At 32.9% G+C, this 19,731-nt stretch overlaps 1 protein-coding gene across 2 annotated transcripts in view; it reads right to left on the reverse strand.

Moving 5' to 3' along the window:
- The window catches only part of RADX (RPA1 related single stranded DNA binding protein, X-linked), a gene marked incomplete at its 5' end in the record, with an annotated part of 54,072 nt that extends 35,990 nt beyond the window's left edge, over positions 1-18,082 (reverse strand). The window contains 5 exons of one of the 2 annotated variants that reach the window (XM_081042461.1): positions 152-243; positions 425-533; positions 8,295-8,487; positions 9,591-9,733; positions 17,254-18,082. In XM_081042461.1, coding sequence (XP_080898587.1) covers positions 152-243; positions 425-533; positions 8,295-8,487; positions 9,591-9,733; positions 17,254-17,896 — 1,180 coding nt within the window. The remainder of the gene's footprint in view (positions 1-151; positions 244-424; positions 534-8,294; positions 8,488-9,590; positions 9,734-17,253) is intronic. The other variant, XM_081042460.1, reaches the window with a different exon arrangement.
- Positions 18,083-19,731: the final 1,649 nt, after the last annotated feature.

Below are 19,731 nucleotides of genomic sequence, written 5' to 3' on the forward strand. Positions count from 1 at the left end.
AATACATGGTGATGGAAGGAGAACTGACTCTGGGTGGTGAGCACACAATGTGATATATAGATGATGTATTATAGAATTGTACACTTGAAACCTATGTAATTTTACTAACTACTGTCACCCCAATAAATTTAATTAAAAATAAAAAGCTTACCTTTCTTTTTTGACCGCTGGACCCTTCCTACAAAAACTAAAATGCCAATAATATCACAGATTTGCTTTTCTGGCATATCATCTAGTTCTGATCTAATAAAAGAAACACAATTGTTAAATAGATATTGTAGCTTTAACAGTGAAAACGTATTTTATAATTATCATTGTGAAAATGTACAGTTATTTAATTACTGCAGCAAAATTTTGGGTAGATTTTGAGCAGATATAATAACATTGAGAATTATTTAAGATATTTTACAAAAAGCAATTTTACCTTGTTTTAAAGCGGTGATTTAATTTTGGCAATCTCCATTCTGGTTTCACCTGCCTTTCAGGAATTATAATGATATTAGTTGGAGGATCTCGAAGATTCAGGCACACTTCTGAAAAACAAAAATATATTACTTTAATATTGTATTTAATATATATATAAAATAATATACACATGTATAAATTATGCAGGAAAATAACAGAATGAACACTTTTGAGCACAACACTAAACCTAAGAACTAGACCATTATCAATAGCGTTCTTCCACTTATTGCTACATTGTCACATCCATTTATCTCCTAACAAAGGTTAATCATACCTTAAATTTTGTGTTTCATCATCTACTTAATTAAAAACAAATCACTTATGTGTTTTTCCCCAAACAAAATACTGTTTGGTTTTCTTTATTTTTGAACTTTAATGGATAGAGTCATATCATATACAGTATTGTAGGACTACATTTTTCACTCAACATTATGTTCCTGAGATTCATCCATGCAGCTGTATGTAGTAGTTTTTTTTTTCCTCATTTTCACTGCTGAATAATGTTTCAGGATGTTGACACACTTCAATTTTATTTACCTGTTATCATGTTGATAGAATCTGGATTATTTCCAGTTATTGCCATTAGAAGTAGGGTCACTATGAACTTTTGTACATGTCTTCCTGCGTACACAGACAAGAGTTTTCTAAGTTATTATACCCAGAAGGGAATCCCTGGATTGTATAATACACAAATATCCCACTCCACAGGATAATTCGAAACTATTTTAAAATAAAGGACCTACTTATAGTTCCATCAACAATGTGTAAGAATTCCCATTGATCCACAATCTCTCCAAATTTTGGTATTGTCAAATTTCTTATTTGTCAATCTCGTGACACAAAAATCACAATTTGTTGTGATCTTATTTTACAGTTCCCTTATTACTAATTATGTTGAACATTTCATATTCTTATGGCTCATTCATGTATCCTCTTCTGTTAAATACTTGTTTGTGTCTTTTGCCCATTTTTTCTATTGGATTATTTGTCTTTTTCTTATTTATTTATAGGACTTCTTTCTATATGTTTGATACTAATCCTTTGTTAATTATATCACTGCAAATATTTTCACCGAGCTTGTGAACTGTTTTTTTCATTCTTTTTATGGTTTCTTTTGATGAACGAAAGTTCTTAATTTTAATGTAGTTAGCTTTAAAATCTTTTTTTATTGGTTGCTATTCCCTGTGCCTTATCCAAGAAGCTCTTCCTGATCCCAAGGTCAAAAAGACTTTTCTATTAAGTTCTTTTAAAAGTTTTACCTTCCACATAAAAGTATTTGATATACCTGGCATTTATTTTTTATATGATATGATAGGAATATAATATCATTTTTACTCATATATATATAATCAACTTTCCCAATACTATTTATTTAATGGTTTGTCCCTCCTTCCTTGATGATCTGTATAGCACATCTGTCACATATCAAAATTTTATATGTCTAGGGCTACGCCTCGACTCTGTATTGTGACTTGCTGGTCAGTTTGTCTATACCTATACCAATACTGCATGGTCATAAATACTTTATAATAATTCTTGAAATTTTAGGATTATAATAATCCTATAATAAATAGGATTATAATAATTATAATAATTCTTAATATTTGTAGGACAAGTCTTCACTCGTTCTTCAGCCCCCTATCATTTTCTTCAGAAGTGTATTGACTATTCTTAATAATTGCTTCCACATAAATTTTAGAGTCAGTTTGTCAGTTCCAGAATAAAAACATCTGACAGAATAGCACTGAATCTATAGATCAATTTGGGGGGAACTGACACACTTATGAAATTGAGACTGACCTCCTACATAGGAACATGAGATAGTTCTCCATTTACTTAGGGATTCTTCAAGGTTTTTCAACAAAGTATTATAATCTTCTCCATACAGGTTTTATCTATCTTCTGTTAAATTTACTTTTAGATACCTTATAGTTATTGTTGACAAAGGAAATTATGTTTTCATAATTATAATTTCTAACTCTTCATTATCAGAGTGTACAAAATCAATTGTACACTCCAATAACGAAGAGTTAGAAATTATTGATCTTATAGCTAGCTTTGCTAATATCTTATTATTTTTAATACTTTGTGTTATTTTGGATTTTCTTTGTAGAAAAATCTAATTTGTGGTAGAGGAGGTAAAAAGGGGTCAAATATATGTGATGGAAGGAGAACTGACTCTGGGTGGTGGACACACAATGTAATATATAGGTGGTATATTATAGAAATGTACACTTGAAACCTATATAATTTTACTAACCAATGTCACGCCAATAAATTAAATAAATAAATAAATAAATGAAAGCAAAGTAAAAAAGAAAGATCTAATTTGTGAATAATGACAGTTTTTTGTTTTCCTTTAAAATCCTATGTCCTTAATGCATTTTGTCTGCTCACACCGGCTAGGACAGCCAGTAAAACTTTAAATGTTAATAGTAATAGGAGGTATCCATGTTCTTCTCTTTAGAAAGAAATATATCTAAATTTGCCCCTTTAAAAGTTGTGTTTGTTGTTTTGTTTTGATTTTGTAAACATCCTTTATCAGGTTATGAAAGGCTCCTTCTCTTTATTTTCTTTATTTATTTAATTTATAAATGGGTGTAAAATTTTAACAAATGCCTTTTGTGACTCTATTAGGATGACCATTATCTTCTAATCTGCTAATGTGGTGAGTGATACAGATTTTCATATGTAAAAACAGCTTTGTGTTGCTGGAGAACAATGCAACTTAGTTACAGTGTGTGATTTTTTTTTACATGTAAATGAATTCAGTTTGCTAATACTCTATTCAGAATATGTATGTATATGTTCATGGCTGAAACTAGCCTTTAAGTTTCCTCTTTCATACTATTCTTATTTTGTTTTGTTTTTCAAGGTTATATTGGTATCAAAGAATGTGTTACAGAATATGCCCTGTTACTCCATTCTCTGGAATAGTTTTGGAATGATACACCATGTTTCCCTGAAAATAAGACCTAGCCAGACAATCAGCTCTAATGCATCCTTTGGAGCAAAAATTAATATAAGACCCGGTCTTATTTTACTGTTAAGACCCGGTCTTATGTAATATAATTAATATCATATAATATATAATATAATACCAGGTATAATATAATGTAATGTAATATACTATACTATACTATAATATGTAATATAATACCAGGTATAATATAATATCGGGTCTTACATTAATTTTTGCTCCAAAAGACACATTAGAGCTGATTGTCCGGCTAGATCTTATTTTCGGGGAAACATGATACTCCTTGAACATTTGATTGAACTTGCCTGTAAAATGATGTGTGCTTGGTATTTTCTTTGTAGGAAGATTTTAAACCTCTGATGTAATTTCTTTAATAGTTATGGAACTATCTGGGCTTTCTAGTTCCTTTTATTTCAGTAAGTAAAATTTTTCTAAGGATTTTTTGTGTAGCAAACAAAGATTAAAAAAGGATGAAGAAACTTGACTTCTTATTCTGTCTATTACCAGCCATGTAACTAGAATTCTAAATTTACTTCACCTCTATGAGTCTGTCTTTTCATATATGAGTGAGGAAAGTTTGTATTATATGATATTGCCTTGAACCTAGAAAATAGTTTGCATTTTACACAGTGCTTTCATAATCATAGTTACTTCATTATATTCAAGGTCCCTTACAGTTCTAAATGCTAGGATTTTGAATGAAATAAATAGCCCCTTTCCCATCAAACCAAAAACACTTAATGCTACTATGTCAATATATATTATGCAATACAGTCTGAAAAATCTCAAGATTTAAAAAGGTTTATTATTTGGGTATGCCAGCTGAATACTACTTCGTAAAAGGTAGAACAGAATGATATACAAAGTGGCAATATACAAATTCATATATTACCAGCTAATAATATCCTTTCTTTTAAAACAGAATTTTTATTTTTATAGGCTTCCATGTGTTAGGTCATTTAAAAATACATTTTAGTTTCTATAACTTGGGACTACACGTAAATATAAAAAAATAAACCAAGATGAATTACCCTATTAGTTTGTCTTACAACATCAACACCTGGAAAGCACTGATGGTATCGCAAATCCCTATTCTCTTACCGACCAACTCCAGTCCCCGATACATACTCTTCTTCATTTATACTACTCTTAACATTTAAACTGCCGTTATTATTCTTAACCCCCAATTACACTTTCTCCTATCCAACCCACTCTCCTGCTTTCCTGATCATTCATTGTTTCCTTAGCTAAATTTCTATTCATTTCCTCTCCTCTTTTGTTCACCACATTTTCTTATTATTTACTGTCATTAGTAAATAATGACATTTTACTGTAGTTTGTTTTCATTTCATTTTACTGTAGTTTGTTCACCTTACATATCTGTTACCCCATTAGACTAATTTTTAAGTGTAGAACTCTACATTACTTATCTTTTTCTCTCCTGTGCCTAGCATGGTTTATAGAGCTGTTTTATTTTTCTCTTCAAAAGATCACTAATCACTTTGAGGTAGGTAATTTTTAAAGATCATAAATCAGTAGTTGTCAACTCTAGCTGTACATTAGTCACCTGAGGAATTTTGAAGACATACCAATGTTTTAGTCCCCTCCTCAGAGTAATTAAATCAGATTCTCAGAGGGTAGGGTGCCCATCCTTTCTGAAAGCTCTCTAAGTGATACAAACGTACAGACACGATTGAGATCTACGTATACACGTAGACTCAGCAAGCTACAGCCTGAAGATGCCTGATTGTTCTTTTCAAATAAAGTTTTACTGTAACACAACCATGTCCTTTCATTTTTATATCATTTCTGGCTGCTTTCACTGTAGAAAGGCAGGACTGAGTAGTTGTGAAAGAGACTATATTGCCTGCACAGGCTATAATATTTACTCTGGCTCTTTACAGAAATAGCTAGCTGACCTCTGATAAAGAGGGAATACATACCATTATTCATCTAAAAGTTATATAATAGAGACTGATGCTAACACTGATAAGAAGTAAATTGTTTTAAACACTGAACAGCACATTTTCAATATATTCTCATCAAGGCTCTTATTTTTAAAAATATTTTTTTTAGATTTGCAATTGTTTATTTGAAAGTACAAATAGCCTGTCATTTCTTAAAGAGAGAGCTTCCATTATGAAAATTTGGCTGTATAATCCTATATAGCAGAGGTAACATAGTTCTTGATTCCTTTTAAGTTTTTTTGAATCCTGTTAAGTTTTAGTGGCTGTTTATCTACTGATTACATGGTGTCTATTGTTCCACTTTCCATGTTTCTTTTTTCCTTTTGCTTTGTTCTGTTTTACTATTTATTAAATTTATTGGGGTGACATTAGTTAGTAAAATTATGTAGGTTTCAAGTATACATTGCTATAATACATCATCTATACATTCCATTGTGTGTTTAGCACCCAGAGTCAGTTCTACTTCCATCATCATGTTTTTAAGGTTTAGAAGCAGCTATTAGTACCAGACACATTTCTAGATTTGCCCACAGCCATGTGAAAACTGTGATTCAAATTAATTGTCTTTATACCAGAAAAGACTGTATCTAGTAGGAAGAACACTACTTTAGGTATCAGGAAAACCAGGTTTTGATTTCCATTATGTCAGTGATTTATTATGTGACATTAACAAAGTCACTTACCTTATCTGTTACTGACAATGGATGTCTCAATTTTTACTAAAGCAATTTTATTACCTGGATATGCTTGGTCATGGAAAAGAAGTTATAAATTGGTAGACATAATAATGTGTGTTGTGAATTAGCGTCCTTTTGCCAACTTTTATTATATTTGTTCAAATAAGTCCCAACATCAATATCAGTTTAATTTCCTACCTTTCTATAAATAAAGAGTAATGAGATCAATGGATAAATTTTACCTAACTATCTAGGTAATGACTTGTTCATCTAGCAAGATGTGATTGACGTCTACCAAATGTTGAAGGTTTTAATAAAGAATCATATGAGGTTTTCCAAAATATATATACATATTTCAGGAAACAATGAACAAAGACTACGTTATCTGAATATTCTCTAAGCAATTATGCTCAATGGATTAGCTAGGGAATTTAGAATACATAGAAATACGGGTACAGTATAAAACTATTATAAGCCCAAAACAATACTTACACTTGTTGAGTGATAGATTTACCATTTTGAAAAATGGAAATAAAAAAATATATCCATGTCTTAAAGCAATCAATTAATATGTTAATTTTAATGCTTCCAAAATATTTAGGGTGATGCCAAGATGTCACAATTTTTATTTCAATACTAATTAGGAAGAGCCCTTTCAAGATTGCAGCAAATGGCAACATTTGAATATTGGCTATAGGTTAGATAACAGTATTGTGTTAATTTTAAATTTTCTCATTTTGATGACTGTACTGTGATTACGTGCTAGAATGTTCTTGTTCTCAGGAAACATAGACTGAAATATTACTGAAGTGTTTAGAGGTAAAGGGGTATGCATGATGGCTGCCACTTACTGTCAAATGGTTCAGAGGACACAATAAAGAGATACATAGATGATAGATGATAGATAGAGAGATAGATAGAGAGATAGAGAGATAGATAGAGAGATAGAGAGATAGATAGAGATAGATGTAAAGCAAAGTTAAATGTTAACAATGGCTGAATCTGTATGAAGGGTATATAGGAGTTATTTACACTGCTCTTTTAACTTTTATGTAAGTTTGAAATTATTTCAAAACAAAATGTGAAAAAAGCCCCTTTGAATAAAAGCTCGTAGTAAATGTGGTATATATACACAATGGAATACTATTCTGCCGTAAGAAAAGATGAAATAGTGTCATTTGCGACAACATGGATGGATCTTGAGATTATTATGCTAAGCAAACTAAGTCAGACAGAAAAAGTCGAGAACCATATCATTTCACTGATATGTGGTATATAAAACTGAAAACAACAAAGGAACAAGACAAATGAAGAAACAAAAACTCATAGACAGACAATAATTTAGTGGTTACCAGAGGACAAGGGGGGAGAGGGGTGGTAGATGAGAGTAAAAGGGGTCAAATATATGGTGAAGGAAGGTGAACTGACTCTGGATGGTGAACACACAATGTGATATGTAGACGATGTATTAAAGAATTGTACACCTGAAACCTATGTAACTTTACTAACAATTGTCACCCCAATAAACTTTAATTTTAAAATAGTAAGAATACTAGCTCGTAGTAACAGAAAACTATATTTAAGTCATTAACTTAATATTATAATAAAAAATAATAAAAATAAGCATACCTCAAATGGAGCTCATTCATTAATCTAAAATAAATATCTCAGATAACATTTCTTAATACATGCAATAATAAATAAGTATATTCATTAAGTGAGTGCTTGAAAATGTTATAGATACAGGAATTTAAAGGTTTATCAGGTTCTAACAGCTTCAGTATTTTTTTAATTATTTATTTATTTATTTATTTTTAACGTGTATAGTTTTTAATGTTTTAACACGTCACTCACGAAACCATCACCACAACCAAGACAATCAACATATCCACCCCCAAATTTTTTCTTGTGTCCCCTTTTTATTTAGATAAATAGACTTTATTTTTTAGAGCAGTTTAGGTTTATAGAAAATTTGAACAGAAAGTACAGAGTTCCCACATACTCCCTGTCCTCCCCCAACAGTTTCTCCTATTACTGACATCTTGCGTTGGAGTAATACATTTGTTACAATTGATGAACCAATATCAATATATTATTAACTTAAGTCAGCTTCAATTATTTTTAAGAGTCTTTGGCTGATATGGTACTTTGCAAATGTATACAAACAAAATAGCCATAAAAGAAAAAATACATTGAATACTTAACCCATTGTAGAAATTAGTTTGATCTGTGGATCCACAGGGAGAGGCCTCAACCTCAATGGATAACTCTTTTTAACAGAGTAATCTTGAAGCAGAAGAACTAAGCCAACCTGCAAACTTTTATACCACTCAGGACACAGAGCATTCCACATAATCACTGACACTGTGCCTGAACTGTCAGCAACTTCCAAAAAGGTCTAAAAAACAAAGAGTAAAAATACATGCATATTTGTTACTTTTACCTACAGGATGTTAAAATTTTAAGAATGAGGAAGTAAAACTATAGTGGAATGACTAAATAATTTCTGATATTGTATGACAGAATCTATAACTATGAAAAGTTATGAATGAAGAATTTTTAGTGATATGAGGAAATACTAATGTTAAGTGATACAAAACTTTATGTACTATATGATCGCCAGTTTATAAGATAATTTAATACATGACATACATAGTCATATGAAATATAACATGCATACATATACAGATGGATGTGATATATACAATGTGATATCATAGATATATACACATATATGATAAATGTTGTAGATATATGATATATACACACAAAAAGAGAATAAAACACACTGTAATGTTAACAGTGGCTCTCTCTAATTGGTATGATTTGGGGTGATACTATTTATCAGCCTTGTTTATATAGCTTTCCACATTTTCCAAATTCCCTAAAAGAATACATAACTTTTACAATAAAAACTTAATAAAAAAAACCAAAATAATTAATGATAACACGTGAAAATACAGTAAAACATAAAGTTAATAAAAGACAGAAATCAAGAAAGTTCTCATCAGCATTATATGGCACATAGAGTCAAGACAACAGAAAAGTGTCAGATAGATTTGACAATTAGAAGGTCTCTAGTGAGTGACCAGTTGAAGAAAAATGCCAAACTAATTATGCTGAGGAGTAAATGGGAGGCAAGAAAGTGAAAACATCTAGTGTAGACTATTTCTTCAAGGAACTTGCCTGAAAAGAAGAGAAGAAAAGGAGTCCTGAGGTCAAAGGATATTTATTTTCCTTTATTAAAATGGAAGACTAGAATACGCTTATGTGCTGGTGTACAAAGCACAGGAGAGAAGAAAACGTTGAAGATGTATAAAAAGGTGTGAAGGAGACCAGCTGGATCAGGTAGTTAAAAGTTACCAATACAGAAAGAATTAAATTGAACATATAAATACTATTTAAACATAAATTATCCTCATATGGAGTCATGTCTGTAAGTTATAATCTATTACTGTTAAATTAACATATAATAATATAATATTTTATCATTACTTATACCTGGTATGGCTCAATCATGTTTTTATCAGGTTTTCCATAATATCGCAGTCTTGATTTATGCAAGATTCTCACAAGCAAAGCAGGAAAATTCCTTCTGTTATTCCAGGTCATTTCAAGGTGAGAAAGGGAAATTATTTTGGTATCTAGAATACAAAATAGAAAAAAAATATGTTCCTTAGTATGTCATGGTAATATCAAAATTCTATTTTAATAGTTAAAAATAGTAGCCAGATCATACCCAAAGTAACAACTTTTCGCCAGCTAAGCCAGTTTTATTTCTTCTCACATACCAAACTTAGTAATATACACTATCCCTAATAATAATAGGTAATATATATGACTTACTATGTGCCTGGAACATAGATGAATACCTATATTAACTAATACATTGTTCCATCTAGAATGCCCTCCACCCTGTTAAACTGTGTAATTACTTCCTAGAACTCTTGGATCTAAACTCACCTCCCTTTTTTGTGGAAAACACTCAATGCCATGGATTATTTTCCTACTACTAAGCCCTCACATATCTAACTTATAGAATTGCTTTATGATACATTTCTGTATTTCCCTCACCTTAGTCTCATATATGTAAGTTCTATCTTTCCCAAGAATGCCAGACATGGTCCTCTATCAGGGTCTTTGCACTTGCTACCCTCTCTGTCTGGAATGTCTTCCTCTTAGATACCCAAGTGACTTCCTTCCTCCTCTCCAAGTCTTGCTCAAAGGTCACCTTCCCTGTGATGTTATCCCTAACATTCATATTGAAAACTGATTCCTTTAGTTTTCTCACATCCCATTTTATTTTTCTATATAGCACTTATATGCCATATAATTTACTTTGAAATGTTTTAATCTCCAAGCCTGCTAGCAAGTACAAGAACTGCTTAAAAGCTATTCACCATCTTTAAAAGATTAACTTGTATTTCTGATTTTATTCCTCCTTGGGTTAAGAAGTGTTCCACTTGCAATTCTCTCCACATTTTGCTCTCTCATAGTTGAGAGAAAAAATCTGAATTTTTGTTTGTTCCAATATTTATTTCGCTAAGGCATCTTCCACTTCCATTTTTATTTACATAATGTATCACCTATTCAAAATTATGGCACAAAACCATACTTGTAATTTCTTTTTAATAAGAGTTTAAATAGTATTTTTATCATCCTACCTGTACAATTAAAAATACTATTTTTAGTATTAGGATATCTAGTGCAATTCTCCTTCCAGATTCTTCCAGTACATTACTAGCCCAGGATCACAGGTCCTAATATTTGATCTGACATAATTAAGTGATTTTCTTTTTAATATGGTCAAATCGTGGATCAGCTCTGAATTACCCGGAGTGTATGTGGAACACTCTTGACTAATGAAGGCACATACACCTCCCTTACTGGATGGAAAAAATTCAAGAGATACATGGTTTTGTAACACCAGAGTTCTAAGAGCCACTGTTTCTGTTATAATTGGCTCTAGAGAGTTAGTTGTGATCAAACATGTGGCTGGTTAACATTTTCCCAGTTTAGGTTTTTAACTCACAAACTTTATAGAATATACATATCTCTCAAATCCAAAAAGAAATTATAGACTATACATAGACAATGAAGAATGTTTAAATTCATAGAAATAAGTGTATTCATTATCAAAAGAATGAAAATAAATAAACTAGATATTCAATATAAAAAAGATAATAAGCAATAGAACAGTGATTCTCAAACTTTTTGGTCTAAGAACCCCTTTATATTCTTAAAAATTATTGAAGACCTCAAAAGCTTTTGCTTATATGAGTAATATCTATCAATATTTACCATATTGTAAAGCAAAACTAAGAAATAAAAATTATTCATTAATCCCCTTAAAATAACAATAACCTATTATGTATAACAAACGTGTTTTTAAAAAAATGACTGTATTTTCTAAAACAAAAAATATATTAAGAATGGCATTGTTACATATTTTTGCAAATCTCTTTAGTCTCTAGCTTACTAGAAGACAGCTGGATACTCATATTTTCTTGGTCATTCTGTTGATTTCAATGTCATATGCCATGTAGCCTCTAAAAAACTCCACTGTATACTTTTGAGAGAATGAGAGTGAGAAAAGTTAAATAAAGCCTCAGTATTGTTATTATGAAAATAGTATTGATGTGAATCCCCTGAAAAGGTCTTCGTGGTCCTTGAACCACATATTGAAAAAAAAATGTTGCAAAAGAATAAACCTAAGGAATGCGAAAAAGAATAAACGTAAGAGCTGAAAAAAAATAGAAAGCAGTAGAACCGGTAAATCCAATTCCCTGGAAAAGGGAATTAAAAGGTAGACCTTTTACAAGTGCAATTGTGAAGAAAGAAAACAAAGACATAATGTTTAAAATGTGATCAACTATAAACATAGAAAAACTTGAAAATATCAATGTATTTCGTTGGATCATATATTTTATAATCCTCTAGGAAAATACTAATTATATTGCCTTAAGAAGCAGAAGAGAACTGGAATAGGCCAATAACCATGGTCGAAAATGAAAAAGTTCACAAATAAAGACATCCAAAAATGCCCAGGTTCACATACTTTTATAAGAAAATTCTAACAACTTTTAAAGAATAGCTCTTTCCCTTAACTATAAGTTGTCCTAATACACAGTAAAATACAGAAATTGTACCAATTCATTTTACAAACTTCGATAAATCATGAAAAAACATGACAGAAATAGTACATAAAACTATAAACCCAAATCATTTGTGACGGCACAACTCTTAAATAAAGTACTTACAATTTCCATATACCAGTATGCCACATTTCATCATGACCAAGCAGATTCCTAAACATCCTGTCTTAAACAGGAGGGGGATGTTATAAATTCTGAATAATTCTAGACATTGACACAAAAATGCAAGTTTAAATAATTTTGTTAAAAAGTTAAGGGTAACCACTAGGAGAATACAAATATAATGTATAACTTCTAAAGCACTAGAGAAAAAAATATTTAAATCCTGTAAAAGTTTAAAAAAACCATGACATGTAGTAAATATAAAGTAGGATTGCAAGATCAGGTACAAACATCATAAACACATGAAATTTAATTGTATTAAATTCACCTCATAAAAGAAAAATAAATAACTGGTTTGTGTCAAAAAGCAAAATTGTAGTTTCTTACAAGAGACAAACCTAACATAAAATAGAAATAAAGGGATGAAAAAAGATATATACACTAGGTCAGTGATTCTCAGAGTGTGGCCTTTGCACCAGCAGCATCATTACCCCCAGTAACTTGTTAGCGATGTAAATTCTAGGGTCCTATCACAGACCTACTGAATCAGAAACTGGTGGTGGGGCCCAGCAATCTGCATTTTAAAAGACTTTTGAGGTGATATGGATGCCCACTCACGTTAAAGAACCATTGCTCTAAATGCTGACTAAAAGACAGCAAAAATGGTAAAGACTACCATCAGACAAGATATAATTCAAGGCAAAAAGGGACAAACAGAGAAATTCCATGTTGATAACGAGTAAAATCCACCAAGATATTAATATCTTATAAAATGTTATACATTTATAGCAACAGCTAAATCAAAAACATTTAGACATATAAGTTGAAATGAACAAAACCAGCATCATAAAGAAAAGCCAATATTTCTCTCAGAGAAATGGGCAAATAAAATAGATTAAAAATAAGGATATGACATATTTTCGTTAAAATTTAAAAACTTGATGTAATAAGGAACTTCATATCTAATAAGTAAGCTCTTTCTAAACGTCTGGGGGTTAAATAGGAACTCAAATTTAAAATTATAAAATATCACTAAAGAGTAACAATAAAATCTCTACACTTCAAAACCTGGGGGTATGAAGCCAAAGCAGTACCCATGGGAAATTTCAGAATTTTAAAAGCTTTTAGAAGAAATAAACAAGGAAATAAATGAACCACACATTCAACTCAAGAAGGTAGCACAAACACATAATGAAAAAAGGAAGTAAAGGAATCAAAGATGATAGAAATGAAGTAGAAAATTTCTCGCCACTATAGACTTCTCAATTAGTAAAGCCTAGGGTCCTTTTTTTAACACCAATAAAACAGACAAACTTCTGGCAAGGCTAATCATGAAAGAAGGTGAACACAAAAAAATCAAGAATGTAAAAGGGGATATAACTAATAAGACAGATTAAAGACTAGACTGCTGTATACAACATTGGAATCTAGGTGAAATGAGATTTCCTGGTGAAATATAAATTCTCTAAAACAGCATAATTGGACTCAAATAGCATAACTGGATTCATTACTTTTTCTACAAGAAATTAATAAGGAGTCATTCTTCCAACCTCCAATCCTGGCCCAAGGCCCCAGATTCAAATACTTTCAGGGGTTAATTCTACCAAACCTTCAATGAACACATGATTTCTGTAGACACAGAAGAATGAGCAAGCTTTCCAATTCATTCTACTAGGCTAATAGTCATTAATTTGATATCAAAATTGGACTGAAATACGTCCCCCCAAAAAAATAACAAAATTTAATAAGCAAATTTACTTGAATATACAGATATAAAAATAACAACCATGACCAAGTAGAGATACAAAAGTGGTTCAACATTAGAAAATCCATTAATGTAACTTATTTCATTCATTTTTTAATTCAATGAACACTTACTGAATGCCTACTGTGTGCCAGACATTGTTCTGGGTGTAGGGAAAGTGGCTCACAACAGTAAAAAACGAGAGCCTTTGCCCTCATGGATCTTATAAACTAGTGGGAGAAGGAAGAAAACAAACAAAATAATTTCAGAGTATTATCAATTCTGTGAAGGGTATGTGCACTGTGATGTAATAATAATAAGTGGCTAGGGAATACATATTTAAATAGTTCTTTTGTGATATTTTTTATATATTTGAGTTGAATCCTGAGGATGGGGAGGAACTTTCCAGAAAGAGGAAATAGCTGGAGCAAAGTACCTGAGGCAGGGAAGAGATTGGAGGTTTGAGGATCAAAAAGAAGTCTGGTATTGCTGAGGCAAAATGGAGGAGAGGTTAGAGATGAGGTTAGAGAGGTGAGTAAGGGGATTATATAGGGCAGGGGTCTGCAAACCATGGCCCATGAGTCAAATCTGGCTTGCTGTCTCCTTTTGTAAATAAAGTTCTATCTTAACACAGCTAAATCCATTCATTTAAATATTGTCTTTGGCTGCTTTTGCAATACAATAGCCGAGTTGAATAGTTGTGACAGAGACACATGTAGCTGTCAAAGATGAAAAGATTTACTATCTGGCTCTTACAGACATAGGGCCCTGTGTACCCCAGTAGGAGGTCTGGATTGTCCTCTAGGTGCAATGGGGAGCCACTGGAGAGATTCAGGTGGGCGAGTGGCATAATGTTACTTCCATTTTAAAAAGTCATGTTTGAAATCACAATATTGGTTACCTTCCGAGTAGGATATTGCCCAGGAGAATGCATGAGAGAGCGTTTTGGGGTGCATGAAATATTCTATGTCTTGATCTAGCAGGATGGTTAGATAGATAGATAGATAAATATATATATATGAAAAATGTATCAAGCTGTATTTTTAACATTTTGTTACCTTACTGTGTACACATTATACCTTAAAAGTTTTAAAAGCACAAAAATGTACTATAAACAAAGATAAAAGGCACAGAGTATACGAAAATAATTCACAATATATAGCAGACAAAAACTTAAAACCCATTAGTAAAGAAATCATATAAATTAGTTAAGAAAAGTAACGAGATATAATTTAAATATAGTACAATATGAGAAAATGGATATATATGTATATATACATATATTCATTGGAATATAAATTAGTACAACCTTTTCAGAAAATGCTTGTCAATATCCGTCACATTAAAAAAGACAGATACTTTAAACCAGCAATTACACTTCTAGGAATCCATCCATTCAACAGAAATACTTAAACAATGATCTTCAGCCCTGAATCTAAAACAGAAAAAACAATAACTGCCTAAAATTACAAATTACCTATTCACAAGGGAATGATTATATAAATCATTGTACATCCATACCATGGAAGAGTGTATGAACAGATGTACATTAAAGATGCTTAAGACAAGTGGACATAGCAAATCACACAACACCATATAATTCTTTTTTTGTTTTTTTCAAAGATACACACCAAATGGATGACAGTTTGGAGTTTTGAGAAGACAACTGAAGGCATAAGAGGAGGGAAAGGAGTCTTTCACCCCACCCCAACATTTTATTATCAAAAATTTCAAACACAGAGCAATCCTGAGTGAACATCAGTATACCCACTTCCAGATTTTGTCATCAAAATTTTACTATACTTGGGTCTTACATTTTTAATACAAAACACTTTTTGAAACTTTTGGATTTTTAGCACATGGACATTGCCTTTTGTAATAAAAATATGGTTTCAATAATGAATAGATATTACTTTCACAACCAGAAAAGTAAAATATATTTTTACAAATTAGTATTACCCTTTTTTTTTTACTTTTTTTTTAGTATTACCCTTTTAATTCTTCTTCTAGAGCACCAAATTTTCATTTATATATTTAATTCTAAAAATAAATATGATCAACAGAGTAGTGATGCACTGTTGCCTTATTCCACACTTGAAATTAAAAAAAATATTATTCCGTTATTTCATCCCTGAAATTACTATCTTGCTTTTAAAGCTTAAGTTATTTAAATCATCCTTGGTTACACGTTTCTAGAACACCTTTTTTCCCTTATAACTAGATATTAATTTAATTGCACTTTTTTGACGCAGTTATCTTTCCACTCTCAAGTTTGTTGCTCTTACACATCATAGTAAGATTATTTATGGTCTAGCATTATGACTGCAATATTAAACAAAACAAAACAAAACCCTGAAAAGCAGCAAATGTAGAAAATTATCATCTTTCCTCCTCCAGTACTTTCGCTTTATTTTTTGCATTTTATGTCTTCCCCATTCCACACACGTGCATGCTTATAGCACTATCATTCCCCTTACTTCCACGTCTTACAGATAAAATATATTTTAGAGCAGTTGCTGATGACGAGCTGGCATTTTTAAGTTAACTTCCTACTTCTGATACAAAAGAATTGAACTTCTCTGATTAGTATTGCATGTTAAAAATGAGAATTCCACGTCTTCCCCCAAAAAATCACCCGTTCTAAAAGCCATATTTACGTAACTGCTACACTCAAAGACATACACATGGCGTTTCATGAATGTAAATTATTAAAGAATAAATCACAGAACATCATTTTTTGAAAGAAGGTTAAAATCTGCAAAACCACAAATATTTACAACTTTTACACCAATTTCAAACCTATGCACTTTCGAACCAACAAAGTACTATTTCCACAATTGGAATGGGAATGCCATTAAGATTAATTTCACTGAAGTCAAACATGTAATGAACACATGAGGAATAATAACTGCGACACCAGTGTGTTTACTAGATTAAACTTAAGATGTATTCTGAGAGTTCCTGAGCTGCTACTTATACAATCAAAGCAAGACACAAGCTGTGCAAATTTTATTAAGGGACCGTGTCTCCGTCACTCGTGAAAAACTTTTGTCTACTATCACTCCCAATGAACAATCCCAAAGCACCTTCGTTTCCTTTCCCAATAACGCAAGCTCTCGAAAACTATTTTTTAACCTCTCCGTCGTTCCCTCCAATTACTTACTGTTAAAATTGTGCTCCTCAGGTTGCTTGTTGGTTAACCAGATATCTCCATACGGATCTTCATTATTCCACAGGGCTAGGTAATGACTCTTCCCGCCCCTTAAAGGCCTCTCCGGTATCTCTTCATGCGCACTATTTCTGAAGGGAGTTTCTAAAGAAATAGTTTCCAAGGTCTCCCCACAGTGGACGTTATCCATACATAGGATCCCCTGGCCTAGCCTTCTCTCATTGTAAAGACACGAGACTCTGAAAATTTTCATTTCTATGCCAACTTTAAGGATATTTTTATATACGAGAAAGTTCAGACTGGGGTCCAGGTAGCACTTCTCCTGGTACACCCCGTCCGAGATCGTCACATCATAGCAGTAAAGGGGAGGTTTGGGTATCCTGTCGCGTGGCTCATCCTCTAACAGGTACCTTTGGACTGCCAGCACAGCGACAGGCACCACCTCCGAGGGGGTGACCCACTGGAGAGGCGTGTCCATTATTTGCTCAAGAATCTTTTGGATCCAGGACCTGGGCCCTTGGGCAGTGGTCCGTCGGATCACCCCTCCAGGGACCGCAGCCCGATTTCTCTCACGGTTCCGCCAGTTCAGCCCAGCATGTGAGGGGCCGGCCTGAGGCTGGTCTAACTCACCAGACATTACGGGGAAATTGCGTACCCTCTTCACACCCAAAAGCTAGTTTGTCCAGTCCAAAGCTGAGAGACTAAGAAACCGCGCGCTTGAGCGACGAACGCTACCCTGCGCCCGCTGACTGGAAAGGCGCCGCTCCTATCACAACCACAAAGACCTTCCGCGCGCGCTCATCAACTCTCACGCCCCGCCCCCGAGTTGGCGCTCTTCTAAAGCGCGGTTACTAAGCATCACACACGTGGTTACGTAGCAGGTCCTCGGACCTGGTGCCCGCTGGATTGCCAGGGGAAGAAGAGGGGGAAAAGCCTTGGTTGTCATGGTTCCCAAAGCATAAGGAGGGGGAGGGGAAGGAGCGCTCTTGGCTCTTCTAGAAACGAGTGTGCCGAGAGGCTATGGAAAAGAGAAAGTGGCTAGAAACGGGGTGCAAGTAATCATAGCTCAGGGTTTGGGTGGTTTTGGCTTTGGACCCGCAACGAAAGTAAATTAGAGTTGGTTAATATACATGAATGTGAAAACATAAATCTCCTGTAGTGTGAAGGAAACGAGATAATATATGCATAGCCTTCAGGACAGTCCCTAGCCAAAAAAGTCCTCCATAAATGTTAGTTGTGATTGCTATTAGCATTAGCATAATTGAGTGCAGGATGAGTGAATTAGTGATTAAGTGCGAATGAAAACAGAAAATTAGAGAACTCGCATGGTGAAGAGCTGTCTTTAGATTCCCTAAAATGTACTTAGGTTTTATACAATACCTGACTTAACATAAATAGGATATAGAATTTCAGAAACTGCATTCCTAAACTACAAGGAATGTGTATGGAATGAATGTAAAGTAAAAAGGCTGATGAAAATAGTCAGAATTGAAAATAAATTTGCAACAACATGGATGGATCTAGAGAACATTATGTTAAGTGAAATAAGTCAGAAAGAGAAAGACAAGTACCATATGATCTCACTTATATGCGGAATCTAAAGAAAAGAATATGTGAATGAACTTATCAGAAACAGTTTTGGGGACACAAAAAACCGAGAGTTGTTAGATGGGCGGGGGGGGATGGGGTTGGGGATGGGGGGAAGGGTGAAGGGATTGGGGGGCGGCTGGTGACCACAGGGCTGTGGATGCCTGGTCATGGCATTGTACACCAGAGGCTGGACATTAATGAATGCCAACTATAATTTTATGTGTATAATGTGATGGCTCAGTGTGAGGTCGGGGTGGTGGTGGATGGGGGGAGGGGGGTTCACGGTGTGAGGGATGTAAAAATAAAATAAAATTAAAAAAAAAACAAACCAAAACAAAAAAAAACAAACAAAAAAACAAATATATACAGTTATGTTTGTCCATTATTCCTCAATAAAGCTGGAACAAATACAACATTAAAAAAATGTATTTGCATTTGAATAAATGGTCCATAGGGATGAATGATTACATCTGGATAGACAGCAAATGATAGGGCTACATCAGATAAGAACAACCACTGTGGAAATATTTAAACTATTTACTGAGGGAATAGGAAAACTAGTATGAAGTAACATTTGGTTAGAAATTTCAATTCGTAATGAAACACAGCATGTCTTTGAATAGATAAAAATATGTTCTATTACAACCAATTACTGTGGATAATAAAGTGAGAAAAAAAAAGAAAAGAAAACATTTGTTATGTGTACCCAGATGTGCCAGTGTACACAGAACATAATAATTGCTATAAGAATACGTCTCAAAATGGTTATAGATTTGTTTAGATTATATTAATCTCCCTTTGCTCTCCATCTCATCATTATTTATTCACTAATTCTGAAGTTCCTACTGTGAGGCAAGCACTGTTGTAGGCCGTTGGGGTTAA

The sequence above is a fragment of the Rhinolophus hipposideros genome (genome assembly GCF_964194185.1).
Source record: "Rhinolophus hipposideros genome assembly, chromosome: X".
Classification (NCBI taxonomy): Eukaryota; Metazoa; Chordata; class Mammalia; order Chiroptera; family Rhinolophidae; genus Rhinolophus; species Rhinolophus hipposideros.